The sequence below is a fragment of the Lactuca virosa genome, chromosome 8 (genome assembly GCF_052849685.1).
Source record: "Lactuca virosa cultivar CGN04683 chromosome 8, Lactuca_virosa_CGN04683_v6, whole genome shotgun sequence".
In the NCBI taxonomy this organism is placed as follows: domain Eukaryota; kingdom Viridiplantae; phylum Streptophyta; class Magnoliopsida; order Asterales; family Asteraceae; genus Lactuca; species Lactuca virosa.
This window is the reverse complement of record NC_136433.1, coordinates 3,085,615-3,099,223: the sequence shown is the minus strand read 5'-3', so window position 1 is coordinate 3,099,223 and position 13,609 is coordinate 3,085,615. Positions and strand designations below refer to the sequence as shown.

Here is a 13,609-nt window from a genome sequence, read left to right as displayed (position 1 = left end):
CTCTCACAGTTTGATGATATATTTTATTTAAAGTGACATGACATGACATGCCATTCCAAGTTTTGTTAGATCATGCTCTCTTCTCTTCGACGATATAACTTCATGGCAGCCCTGTCGTGTCGTGTGATGCATAATTCAATCTCTTGTCTTGAGGCTTGTTACTCTCACTTGAAAGAATTAATTTATTTTCTTTATTTTTTGGGGAAATAACATTTCACACTTTATGGATATTAAAGCAGCGTTGATTATTTTATTGGAAAATGACTTATAAGGGTAATATAGTTCTTTTTTTGTATACATTTAGTCCTTATTGTTATTTTTTTTTTTGTAAAGTAAGTCTTTTAATTTGTTGTTTTGTACACATTCAATTCTTATGACTGATTATTTTTGGTTAAATTTTTAGTTTTTACACATTTAGTCTTTAATATTTTTTTATTGCAAAATAAGTCTTTGTTTTTGTACATATGGAGTCCTTATGACCGATTTTTTTTAGGTTCTCACGTGGCATCCTATAGAGCACAATAATTAATGAGGTGTTCTTAGATATAGTTTTTCATTTATATCAATAACCTAATTCATAAATTGGTCAAATAATGGTGATGTTTTAATTTTCTCCAAGAGAATATCTTTGGCTTCAATTTCATCTATCTCAATAGTAGACAATGAGATTCTTTATTATTGTTTTCTCTCAACTCGAATTGGGATTTTCAAGACAAAATAACACCCTGAAAAAAAGTTTAGAGTCTTTTCCGATTTCTTGCTATGCCGATTTTGACCATTTTTCTGCAAATGTTTTTTTTATTATTTTTAAATTGACCCCGGATTTTAAAGATGAGTTTGCCGCTGTTAAAGAAATGTTTCCTGTCTAAACTACCTTGAATCAACAGGGTGATACAATGCAATGGTGGTAGAAAGGAAAAAACATGACACTTAGATTGTGCCAAATAGAAGAGTAAATTACACGAATGGTCCCTGTGGTTTAGGGTAATTTGCGCGTTTGGTCCCTAACTTATTTTTTTAACTCGGAAGGTCCCTAATGTTTGTTTTTGTTACGCGTTTGGTTCCTGTCTTACAAAAAAAAAACTATTTTACCATTGATTTTTTAATTTATTTAAATAAACACACCCTCAACCCCACCCCTATCACCTTATCTTACCTTTCACACCATTTTTCCCTATTTAAATAATAGTCTTTTTAGGTAAGATAGGGACCAAACACGTAATAAAAACAAACAGTAAGGACCAAGCGCGTAACAAAAACAAACAATAGGGACTTTCCGAGTTAAAAAAAATAAGTTAGGGACCAAACGCGCAAATTACCCCAAACCATAGGGACCATTCGTGTAATTTACTCCAAATAGAAAAGAGACTTAGGCCCCGTTTGATACGCATCTTTCCAGGTCCAAACAGATCTTTCTGGCTGAATGGACCGGAAAGACTGTTTGATTTGTACAAAAGAAAGGGTCTTTCCCGGTAAGATATGTCTTTCCCAGAAAGCCCCAAAATCATATCTTTCTGACTGAATGGGCTGGAAAGACAATTATACACCAAACCCCACCTCTTTCTTTCTTTATTGGATTATTAATTTTTTTAAATAACTTTTTTTAATTATATTTTTTATTGAATTATTACTTTTTTCATCATTCAGCACAGTTAATCAGATGTACAATCAAACAGCATGATTTCTTTCCCAGTCAGAAAACTTTCCCAGACAGCACTTTACCAGACAGCACTTTCCCAGACAGAAACTATCAAACGGGACCTTACTTGAGCAACAATAACAAATTATTGCAATATTTTAAAGAGCTTTATTATTTGTGTGTATTAGAATTTATTTAACCTCAAAGGAATATTATTGCATGCAACTTAAAGAGTTTTATTATGAAATACATTTTTTCCCAAGTCCCATATCTAATAGAGTCGTGTGTAGCTAGCTAGCTCAACTGCAACCAGTTGGGAATGAGATAGCAAGTCCAGATTTCATTTGAAACTCTACTCCAATTCCTAAGTCTCATGTAGTCATGTAATGTTAACTAACAGAAGCAACCCAATGACAATATCAATATGGCAGATTGAACTCTTGCAACAAGTCTTAAAAAAACATTAATTAAATTATGAACATACATAGATACATAATAACATTTACAACAATTTTGGATAGCTGGCTGGGAAAAACAAAGGGAAAGTTCACTAACAAATCATGATGATGTGATGGGATGCCAATTTTGACAACTTCACTTACTATGTGAGTGAGTCGACAGTCAGTCATCATCAAAATCAAAATCAAGTGTAGGAACTAAAAAGTGGATCGATGACCAACATTTTATCTATTCCACCCATCATCATCATCATCATCATCATCATGTCATGTGATTTCCATTAACAGCTACTTGACTTGTAGTACATCTGCAACAAAAAAGAAGGCAACATCACGTCACATCACATCATTCCGGGAAACTAATGGGCCCAGTTTTTTAAATAGGACAGAACAAAACAGGCTGTATTGCATTTGTGCAAAAGACGTGAATGCCCTCCACATCCACGTCAGCAAAAATAACCCTAGATAGCTTGTTGAGTCCCGTCCCGTTAAAACAAAATGCAAAAGATATATGAGAGAGAGAGAGAGAGAGAGATATTAAAAATTTACAGACAAGACAGGATATACATACAGGAAACATGTGCAGCTGATGACTCCACTTTCATATTCATCTGCCATCTGTGATCTATCTATCTATCTGACAACAACAACAAACATTTTTTTTTCTTTTTCTTTCGGTGTGTCTTTGAACTGGAGCTGGAGGAGATCATGCTTATAAATTAGGATTTGTATGTGGATGTGGATCCTCTTTCAACCCTTTACTCAGTAAATCATAGTTGATCGATGCCAGTTGCGAAAGATTCTGAACCAAACACAACAAACCATCTTCATGTTAATTATTAACATCAACATACAATGAAAGCAATATATATATATATATATATATATATATATATATATATATATATATATATATATATCACAGCAACATAAGCACATTAACAAGTAAGTAATTACAATGTATTTACAGTTTTTACCCCCATAATAGTAACATATTTTACATGTTGATGGGCAATGTAGTTTGTTGTTACATGTTGCTACTATTCATAAAAAGAGCTACGTACATTGCTACTATCAGTAAGGAATCATAAGCATGTTGCTATTATGTGTAAGGAAATGCAAGTAAGTTTGCTATTATGGTACATTTCACAACTTTTAGGTTATATATTGAAATCAGGGGGTATAAAATAAAATATACAAAAATGCTGTTGCTAGTGACTAGTTCAGTTATGTTAGGGGTGGCAATTGATGACACGACACGACAAAAATACACGACACGAAACGAAATTGGGACGAAATTGAAATTTGAATTTGTGTTCGTGTTGTGTTCGTATCAAGAATAAAAAACACGACGTCATGTCGTGTCGTGTTCGTGTTCAAAATTCGACACGAAATTGACACGATTTAGCATTTGTCAGTCGTGTTTGCCGTGTTATGTATGATTATGTATTAATTAAATAAATTAATTGTTATATTATGTCATCTTTGTCGTGTTTGTTGTTTTTTAATCGGTTCGTTTTCGTGTTAGTTGAAAAAAAACACGACATCGTGTCGTGTCAGACAAAAACACGACACGATGGCCCGGTTTGCCACCCCTAAGTTATGTTTATAATTATCTTAATCTAGAGACATATACGTAAATTTATGTCTAGGTATAGAGATCTCTGTATACATATATCATATTATGCAATCAATATACAAGATATTGTGGTTTATTATGGTCTCATAGTCTAAGGTTTACCTACCCTAAAAATCTAGCATTTACTGTTTCGCCATCATAACTCCCACAAGTTTGCCTTTGCACTTACCAAGTATGGCTACTGCAGACAACTTATTCGACCGTTGATAAGAAAAAAGAAAGAATGGAAGAAGAATCAAAAGGAGAACTGAATTTATTCAATCAGAGAAGCTCAAAATGAGTCTTCCTGCCCAAGCAACTAAGCCGAATACAAAAACAACCTGAATTTTCTGAATGATTTCCCTATCCCATTCTACTGATATATATAGATCTTATTCTAACTGACTCCCACGTAACAGAATTATTCCTTGGCACGTGAATTAGATCTCCTTCGATAAACCATAAATGGTTTGGACCCATTGGGCGGCTCCATATCATCCATTTGTTCTTTATCAACCGTGTTGTGTTGATGGAACAATTCCCTATCCATCTAAACGCCTGTGCCTGGATAATCCATCCCAAACCCCCCACTCCAAGAGGCGATCTTAGTTATATCCAATTTGGATATCCAACGATGCTGATTACTTCAACTATCTCTAAAGCCTCCTTCCATCATGTCAATGATGTCACCACTCACAAACTCTTGCTTTGCCTTATGCACGTGAGAATACAACTTGAAGACACACCTTCTCAAAATTGAGCCTATGAAAGGGGCACAAGAATATGCACAAGAATATGCAGGTGCACTTGTTTCTACACAAAGATCTAGTTATGCTTACCAATACCATCTCTGGTCTTGAGGAAGAATGCAACAGCCAACAGTCTCATTCATATCTACCATCAATTCATTGCGTGATAATTCCCTATTGCATTACACGCCCTACTCAACGATCATGATTACATGCGTCAATTCACGCCACGAGCAACAATCTTAATCTTGGTCCGTCCTATTGGCTGGCTTTCAATTCAATTGGTGCCTAACCGCCTGTAAAGCTTCCTATGGTAGGCTATCAAGTATCAACAACCCATTTAGTAAGGTCTCCAATGAAACAAAACACATATTATTATTATTATTATTATTATTATGGCACTTGCAATCGTTTGACTCCTCTACTATTCGTACTAGTCTCAATGCCAATGTTGTTGACAGGGAGCAACCAACCATGAAAGCATGGATCATCTCTCCTATCCTTTGTATTGCTTCCTCCCTGACCACACAACACCTTCCATCTCTCTAATATTCCATACATCCGAATACACCAACAATCTTCGAAAAACTTGTCTTGAAAATCATGTATATTTTTTAATTTCATTCAACCTTTTTTTTTTTTGTGAATGATGAATCTACCCTTACATATAACCCCAATGAAAATGGTCTCTACTCACTTCGTCTTCCTCAACTTCATTCTATCAACAAAGTCTTTCTTTCTGCTGCTCGTGCATCCTCTAAGCATCTTAGTCATCCACATGAGCGTCTTTTACATTCTTTGTTATCTAGATTTTCACTTCCTGTTACAAATAACCATTATCCATTTTCTGCACCTCTTGTCTAATGGGACAATTGTGCAAACTTTTTCTACCCATTTCTTCTTTTCGAAGCAATAAAATTTTAGATTTAATATATTCGGATGGCCATATCACTTTATGTTATGTGTTGATTATCATTCTCAGTAGTCAGTAGATGTGGATATTTCTACTAGCTCGAAAATCAAATGACTACAGCACCTTCAAACTTTGTCACCTTGTCTCTTGGAATTGTTCACCAAAGATCTTGTCTTCACATTAGTGAGCAAAACGGATTTGTTGAGCGTTGTCATAGACACGTTGTTGAAACACGCTTCACTACTCGCAAACAAACCATCTACATGGAGCAACCCCATGGTTTCATTGATCCATAACACCCGGACCACGTTTGTCTGCTTTACAAATCTATCTATGGCCTTAAACAGGCTCCACAAACATGGTTTTCAAAGACTTCCTCAAACTCTACCACTCCACAGACATTTGGTTTCATGGGCATCAAGACCGATCCCTCATTCTTTATTTACCCACGTAAGGGAATTGCTCTATATAGGTTACTTGGTCTATGTCGATGACATTAGTCATGGGCAATAAGATGGTGGTTATTGATCACGCATTGTCCATCAACTCACCAAGGCCTTTTCCCTTAAAGACTTGAGGCCACTTAACTACTTCTAGAGTCTTAAAATTGTTCCCCATGACTCAAATGTCATGCTTCCCCAAAGGAACTTTTACAATGGACTAGCCTTTACGAGTCCAAACTTATGTCCTTGCTCATAATCACATCCACTTCGAGCAGTGTTACATTATGTTTTCCGATCCAATAAAATATCAAAACATTGTTGGTGTTCTACAATGCGTGACTATCTCGGCCCGACATCACATAAAACATTTATGGTAAACAAAGTGTGTCAATTTATGCATGCCTATATAAAGAACCATTGGTCTACGGTTAAGTGGATTATACGTTATATCTTTGCAACACTGTTGCTCATGGTATGCTTATACGTCAAACCTCAAGCCCAATACTTGAAGCCTTCACCAGTAGTGCTCGTAAGCAAAATACTTCCATTGCTAATCTCTTCTCTCACAACATTCTCGAATGCCGACCGGGTTACCCAAACGATCATCACATAGTTAAAGTACAAAGAACAATTTCTTCATCTTCCACCGGGTTAGAGTGCAAAGCACTTGCTTATACAGTAGCTAAACTTACTTGGCTCCAAATGAACTTGGACCCTCAACTCCCAATTTATGTTGTGACACTTACCTCTCTATTAATCCTATCTTTCATGCTCGTACAAAGCATGTGAAAGTTGATTTTCACTTTATTAGAGAAAATGTTGCTCGGGGAAGGGGAAGTCTTGGTGTATTAGACTACAAATATCTTCACAAAACAATTACCAACTCCTAGTTTCTCTTCCTACGGTCCAAGCTAGCGTGTATTAGACTAGTTTAGTTATGTCTAGTAATCTTAATCTAGAGGGTAGCTATGAGTAACCTTTATCTCTCTCTCTCTCTCTCTCTCTCTCTCTCTCTCTCTCTCTATATATATATATATATATATATATATATATATATATATATAAAGATCTCTTTGTACATCATATTATACAATCAATATAAAAGAATTGTTGCAGTTTACTATTGGTAAAGGAATGTAAGTACACTGCTATTATGGGTAAAAACTAAAATACATAAACAAAAACTGTTGGACCCATTTCCTTTTTGGCTAAAGTGTTTAATTTTATTAATTTGACTAGAATTCATATAATAAATAAGATGTAAAGGCGAGGCATACCTTGAAGGAGAAATTACTAAAAGAATAGTTGACAGAAGTTCCGGATTCAAGTTCAGCAAGACCCCCAAAATCATCAGCCTGCGACCAAAACAAAACAGAAAGAAAATCATAAAAAAAGTTGAAAGTTTCAATCATTTTTTATAAAAAATAAAATCTACTACTAACCACTTCATCATTACGATTGCTTAGGCAGCTACTACTACCACTCATGCTTCCATCGTCACTAGAATCCTCTGTTTCACTTGCTGCATATACCTGCTCTGAGTTATTCCATGTGTACCTACTTGTGAAATAACTTGTGTCCAGTGCACTCTCTGATGAAGGCACAAATGCAGCCTGACACAAAACATAATATTATTTCTACTTTCTTTTAAATCATCAGATCAAACAAAGTTTAATAGTTAATGCACCTTTTGCCTGGCAAGGGTATCCCAGTTAATATCCCTAAAATATGGATGCTGTTTCACCTGTTGCATTTATCAAATTATTCAGCTTCCTGTTCACAATGATTAATGTTGATCAAGAAAGCAGACCTCGGTTGCTCCCCTAGCTCCAAGTCTCTGGTTAGGATCTTCTGTCAGTAATCTGCAGTGCACAATGATTGAATTCAGAAAAATGTATTTTAAATTTTAAAGATGATAATTAAAAAGTTTCTCTTACTGATCAATGAGATCCTGGGCATCAGGGCTCATTTCATCAGGCACTGCAGGCCAGGGTATGTTACGGTTGAGAATGTTGTCAAATATCATCTGAAAAAACAGTGAAGAAAAGGTAAGATTACAGCAACTAACAAAGAAGTGAAAGTAGGAACCCCAACCCCAACCCCACCTGAGGGTGCTCTGCATTGAAAGGAGGAATGCCAACAATCAGCTCAAATAGTATTACACCAACAGACCACCAATCCGCTGATGTACCTGAAAGATACATTTTTTTTTCATGCATGAGATTTTATAAGCAATTCGTGTCATTATTATATCAAGTTAGTTGTGATTTGTGAAGAAACCATGTCCAGTTCCCAGAAGAATCTCGGGTGCCAAATAGTCTGGAGTTCCAACAGCAGACCGGTTTTTGCGTCTTTCTTGTTGAGTCTCAGTGGCAGATAGAGATAGAGATAGAGATGGAGATGGAGATGATAGAGATGACTGAGACTCATTATCACCCAATAGTGATAGTGATGTGCCACTCACTGCTGGACCAGATAAATCGTCTGTACTGTTAATTAGACCAACCTTTGATAGCCCAAAATCTGTTAACTGCTCACAAAACACAAAACAATTATCCAAGCATATGCTTACTGAATAGTTATTTGTATGTTTATAACCAAAACCCAAACCCAAACCCAGAAGCAAGTTATAACTTATAAGAGATAGATAAGCTACCTTAATATGACCATCATGTGCAATCAATAAATTATCCGGTTTTAGATCACGGTGAACCACACGTAGAGAATGTAGATATTCCAAAGCAAGCACCTGCAGTGCACAATATATCAAAACTCAACAACAAACTTCCATTCATTTGTCTGTCTATTATAATTTATGGCATCCTACTTTCAAAAATCTATTCTACCCAATTATATTTATAGCAATATCCTCCACAAAAGAAAAAATTGGAAGTAATCATACAAACTTGCATTATGGAAGAGGTTTGTTATTTAAAATAATCAAAGGGTGTTAGATTGTAGGGGGCTTAGTGTTATTTTTATTGTTTAGAGTCTATCTATTCTTTCGTAACAACCTACTGTGACCAAGTTGAATAATAGTATATATATATATATATATATATATATATATATATATATATATATATATATATAAGGCGTTAGGGTCAGGGATTTGGTAGGCAGAAATTGAATTTAGTACTTGTTGAATTGTAGACCTATAATTTTATTTTCTTTTAGTTATTTTGAAATAAGAATTCAGTCCAGTTTATATCATATAATTGGCATTGATAGTTGATAAGAAATGAAATATACACAAATAAAAACATACCACTTCTGCAATGTATATACGAGCAACATCTTCATCCAAGCAGCCTAAGTTTCTCAATAACGAATATAGATCACCCCCATTCAAGTATTCCATGACAAGGTACAAATTTTCGCGACAAGTAAAAGAATAAAAGAAACGGACCTGTCACAATTTAAGTATTTATATTTTCTAAAAAAAGACAATATTATTAAACATCATCATCATATATTATTACCACAAAAGGATTGCGGACGGATATCAAAATATCACGCTCTGCCAATATACTCTCAACCGCATTCTTCCGGATCATGTCAGCTTTCTTAAGAACCTGCAAAAAAATTAAATATAAATATATCATATATAATAAACAAATGAAAGAGAAAGAGAAAGAGAAAGAGTGAGGTACCTTTATAGCAAAAAGATCTCCTGTGGTTCTCTTTTTGGCTAAAAAGACGCGCCCAAATGCCCCACGGCTAATCGGTTTTATAATCTCAAAGTCATCAATGGAAGTGCGGTCCTTATTTCCGGAATGTATAGGGCTGGTTCTCAAGCTCCGTACCACATCATCCTCCAATGGAGCATCTTCATCGATAACCGTGCTTGAGATGTCAACTTTTTCATCATCAACCATCTCACACAGCTGCAAATACTTCTCCCTGCTTGTAACAATTAACATTTAACAATTAACAAACACACGCCTCATAAAAAACATGTTTATTATAAAAATGCTATCACCGACCGAATAAGCTTCTCTATGCGTGCTCCAAATGTCTCGACAGTCAGGGCATCAAACTTTCTCCGGTCGATCACGACTCTCAAGTCATCAAGACACGTCAGCAGATACGACAAAGATCGGTCATCATCCAATGGCGTATTGCCAGCACATCGAGCAATATCAGCAAGCTCATTCATCTACAAAGATTTCAATATCAATGCCTATATCTCATAACAAATAAGAACCTATTACCTAATACCTACCTGTGGAAGGTCATCATGTTCAGAATAGGCACCCTTCCCTGCCAATAACAAGTCTATCTGGCTGGTTTTTGGTGTCATCAATGGAGACCTAGGAGTCATGCTGCCAGCAGATGATGTGGTCATTCCTTGGTCAGATTTAGGACCAAAGCGGGTCCTACATGACATGGAGGGGTGAGCTTTAAGATCATCCATTGATACAGAATTATCAGCTTGATCAGGAAAACAATCAAGCATGTCTTCTGAACCTCTACGTGACCAATCACTAAGCTTAGGGGACATGAAATCACAGTCTTCGGTAACACTTGAACTTGCTTTAGCAGCATCTGGACTTCTATTATCCTTTTGTGAAATCAACTCCATTAACTTTTCTAGGGTTTCAGCAACTCTTACAAGCCGTTCATCTACACGTATACCTGTCTGATCGCAACGATCAGCAATCGCACAAATTCTAGAATGTTCTTCCACGTGTAAAGTCGGAACCTCCTCTTCACAAATCCGACAAATGATGGAAGTTTCATCAGAGATATTCGGTTGATCCCCCCACCCCCACGAAACTCGATGCTGATGCTTAAAAGGCGTGCTAGATTGTGAATCTTTAACAGGCGATAGCTTCATAGTAGTAGTAGTAGTAGTCAGATCCACATCTTTTTCACTGGCTACCCTCTCAATAATAGCATCCAACTTTGTATCAGTCTGTTCCTTGACCACAACTTCTTCTTGGGGGCTTTTTGGTCCAGGTCCAGGAGATGGGAATTTCTTCCAAGAAGCCATTCGGTCTCTACCCGAGTCCAAGGTTTTAGGTATTTCTACAGTAGGAGGATTTGCAGGATGTTGTTGTATGGGTTTTTCTTTCTTGGGTTCCAGCATCCCGTGTTGTTCCTGACTGAAAGATTTTCTTGGTTTTGAGGGTCTTGGAGGAATACGTTTATCTGCTGAATGAAGGGATTGACGGAGTTGAAGAACAAGTTCATCTTCAGCCAATCCGCTTTCTTTATGGAACTGCAGGAGCCTTGTACATCTTGTGAGTATGAAGAGCATTCGGGTGTGAAGCTGTTTCAAGATACCCATGGGGAGCTCTTGACGCCTGTCGTCCAGTTCTTGAACAATCCCCTCACACTGCAACCAAAACTCTCCAGGAGATGTCATGGCACACCTCTGAGCCAACACCAGTAAGTCCTCTAGAGTTTCCTGCCATTGCGCTTGACTTTCTGCATTCTTTTCTAGAATGCCAAGTAAATCTCCAGCAAATATATGAAGATCAGCATCTACTTCTTCCTTTGCTTTGTCAAACTTACCCCGTATCATTGACAAAACCTCCTGCTCCAAATTTAAATCAATCAACTATTTATTTTAATACAAACAAATATACAATACAACATAATAAACCTACCTCTACGTTATTTAAACCTCGAGGCTTCCAAAGTGGGAAAGGTCGTACACCTTTTGAGTTCAATTCATGGGAAAAACTTTTGATGTCCGCGGGATATCTCTTTCTAGGAGCACTTGTAACCCGGAGTATGGCTTGAAACCGGGGTGATTCAGATTCCTTCGGGTTCTCACAATCATATGATGTCTACAAACACACAAAAATATAATGTTTCAGTTACACGTAAACAACTAACTAACTAACTAAGATAATGTTAAATTAAGTAACATTATTACCTTCATCTCTGGTGTACAAATCTCTGAGCTCCTCAACCCTCCAGAGTATCCCCTTGACTTCAGACGCCCTATCATCATAATTGATTCAAACAATAATTTATTGAATGATCGTCTTCTAGTAAGTATTAGAAAGCTACACGACGTATCAGCATTTCAACAAATGCTCAATAAACTACAAACATATAAAATTATCATATGCCTTAAAGCAAGTACCTCTAACAACTAGAATGTCCACAGGCCATCAGATGTACTAGAAATTACAAGTTTTGCCCTAACAAATAATACATATCCGCATAACATGATAACTAACTTAAGTATTTACAGCTAACTGTCTGAAGTTGAGGCATTCCTAGAAACAATTTGTTTTTTAGTTTAGAATAGTTCCATGACTGAGTTAGCCATATAAACGTATTAGATTATGGAATGTATGCGATCTTATAATTTGGAAAGTTTTAGGTTCGGATGATTAAAGCCAAAATTCAATTTTTTGGTCGGAGGAGGAACATAGGCAGAGTCACTAAGCTAACCATTTGGTGTGTCTATTATCTAAAACCTAAACATAAAAGGGAAACACCATAGATGATTAAAGAAAAAAAAAAAACACATCATGAGAAGTTATCCAAATCGTACCAGCTTCTGATGAAGATTCTACATTTCGTAGTGGCGAACGGCCTAAAACATTGGGGTTCTGATCTCTTGAAAGCAAGCTTTTAGTGGTGGCGTCTGAAGCGCTGACATTGTCGGCCCATGAACCCCGATCAACATTTTCGAAAGAAGAAGGTATCTTTTTCTTATCAGCAGCAATCCCCATCTTTTTGAAGCTACCCTCATCACCACCTGCGCTGTTTTTTGCTTTAGAAAGATTACTGGCCCCAAGCGAAGACATTTTGCTATTAGCATTGTTATTATTACTATCTCTATTGAACCCCAGAAAGCTCTCTCGCGGCAGCGGCCCCGATCTGGTCTTGATCCGATTCAGCCCAAGTGAAGACGCCAATATTGGGGAAACCGTCGGCGGAACTTCCGCCGCAGATTCCCGCGTCGACTTGGATGATGTTGATGCTGCTCCAGAGCTAGGTCTTGTGCTGACTGGAATCTGAGTCTGAGCATGAATCTTTGATTCAGTGCCTACTGTTACGTCTTTCCTGGTCTGATTCTGGTGCTTTAGGTTTGAAGTTGAAGTTGAGCCATCTTTGACTTGAGTTTGACGGAACGAAGAACTGCCACCGATCGGCCGATGATGATCTTCTTTACTTGCCGACTTGGGTTTCTTCTTTTCGGATCTGATGGGAGAATTTGAGTTAGAACCAATAGATCGAGGACTGTTGGATCCCTCGGGGCTTGAAGTGCCGGATGATTTCTTTGAAGAGAAAAATCTACCTTTAAACACCATTATATCATACTATTACTATTACTATTAGGGGGTTTCAGCAATCTAACATATATGTATGGGTATATCTGATTGATGGCTGCTTCTGCTTTCACTCACTGCTATGTGTTCATCGTACCACGGGGAAAAAGCTTGGATTTTGGTATTATTTGATTTAGGGGTTTTTTTTTAAGAGGCAAAAGTCATTTTTTAAAAAGTGACAAAAAGCCAGTTTTTCTTATATCAAAAATCCAAAAATAGCTTTTAAAATCATTTTACCAAACATCTTGCTACTTTTGGATTTTTGATATAAGAAAAACTGATTTTTTGTGACTTTTTCAAAAATGATTTTTGCCTCTAAAAAAGATAAGTCAAACACCCTGTTAGAGGGTGCTTGGGATTTCTTTTAGAACTTTTAAATTTTTTAAAAAGTTAAAAAAATGACAAAAGTTGTTTGGATAATAAAAAATATCTTTTGAAATGACTTTTTGTAAAGAAGAAAAAAAATAGTTTCAAAAAGTCACATTTTGTGA

General features: G+C 36.4%; 1 protein-coding gene across 1 annotated transcript; it reads right to left on the bottom strand.

Annotated features, from left to right (window-relative positions):
* Nucleotides 1-2,091: 2,091 nt before the first annotated feature.
* On the bottom strand, nt 2,092-13,228 carry LOC145134263 (putative serine/threonine protein kinase IREH1). Its single transcript, XM_079069137.1, has 18 exons — nt 12,338-13,228; nt 11,708-11,775; nt 11,436-11,618; nt 10,046-11,362; nt 9,807-9,979; nt 9,474-9,723; nt 9,303-9,395; nt 9,089-9,229; nt 8,477-8,569; nt 8,101-8,350; nt 7,926-8,011; nt 7,758-7,846; nt 7,631-7,682; nt 7,508-7,564; nt 7,263-7,433; nt 7,098-7,175; nt 2,669-2,899; nt 2,092-2,405 (listed from the first exon to the last, which is right to left on the bottom strand). Exons 1-17 carry the CDS (start codon nt 13,098-13,100, stop codon nt 2,810-2,812), a joined length of 3,954 nt encoding a protein of 1,317 aa, XP_078925263.1. The 5' UTR covers nt 13,101-13,228; the 3' UTR covers nt 2,092-2,405; nt 2,669-2,809.
* Between the last annotated feature and the right edge of the window lie 381 nt (nt 13,229-13,609).

Coding starts and splice junctions, on each gene's coding strand:
- LOC145134263 (XM_079069137.1), bottom strand. CDS start 13,100: ATGGTGTTTAAAGGTAGATTTTTCTCTTCAAAGAAATCATCCGGCACT. Junction 9,724..9,806: donor CGCATAGAGAAGCTTATTCG/GTCGGTGATAGC, acceptor TGTTACAAGCAG/GGAGAAGTATTTGCAGCTGT. Junction 8,351..8,476: donor CACATGATGGTCATATTAAG/GTAGCTTATCTA, acceptor TTTTGTGAGCAG/TTAACAGATTTTGGGCTATC.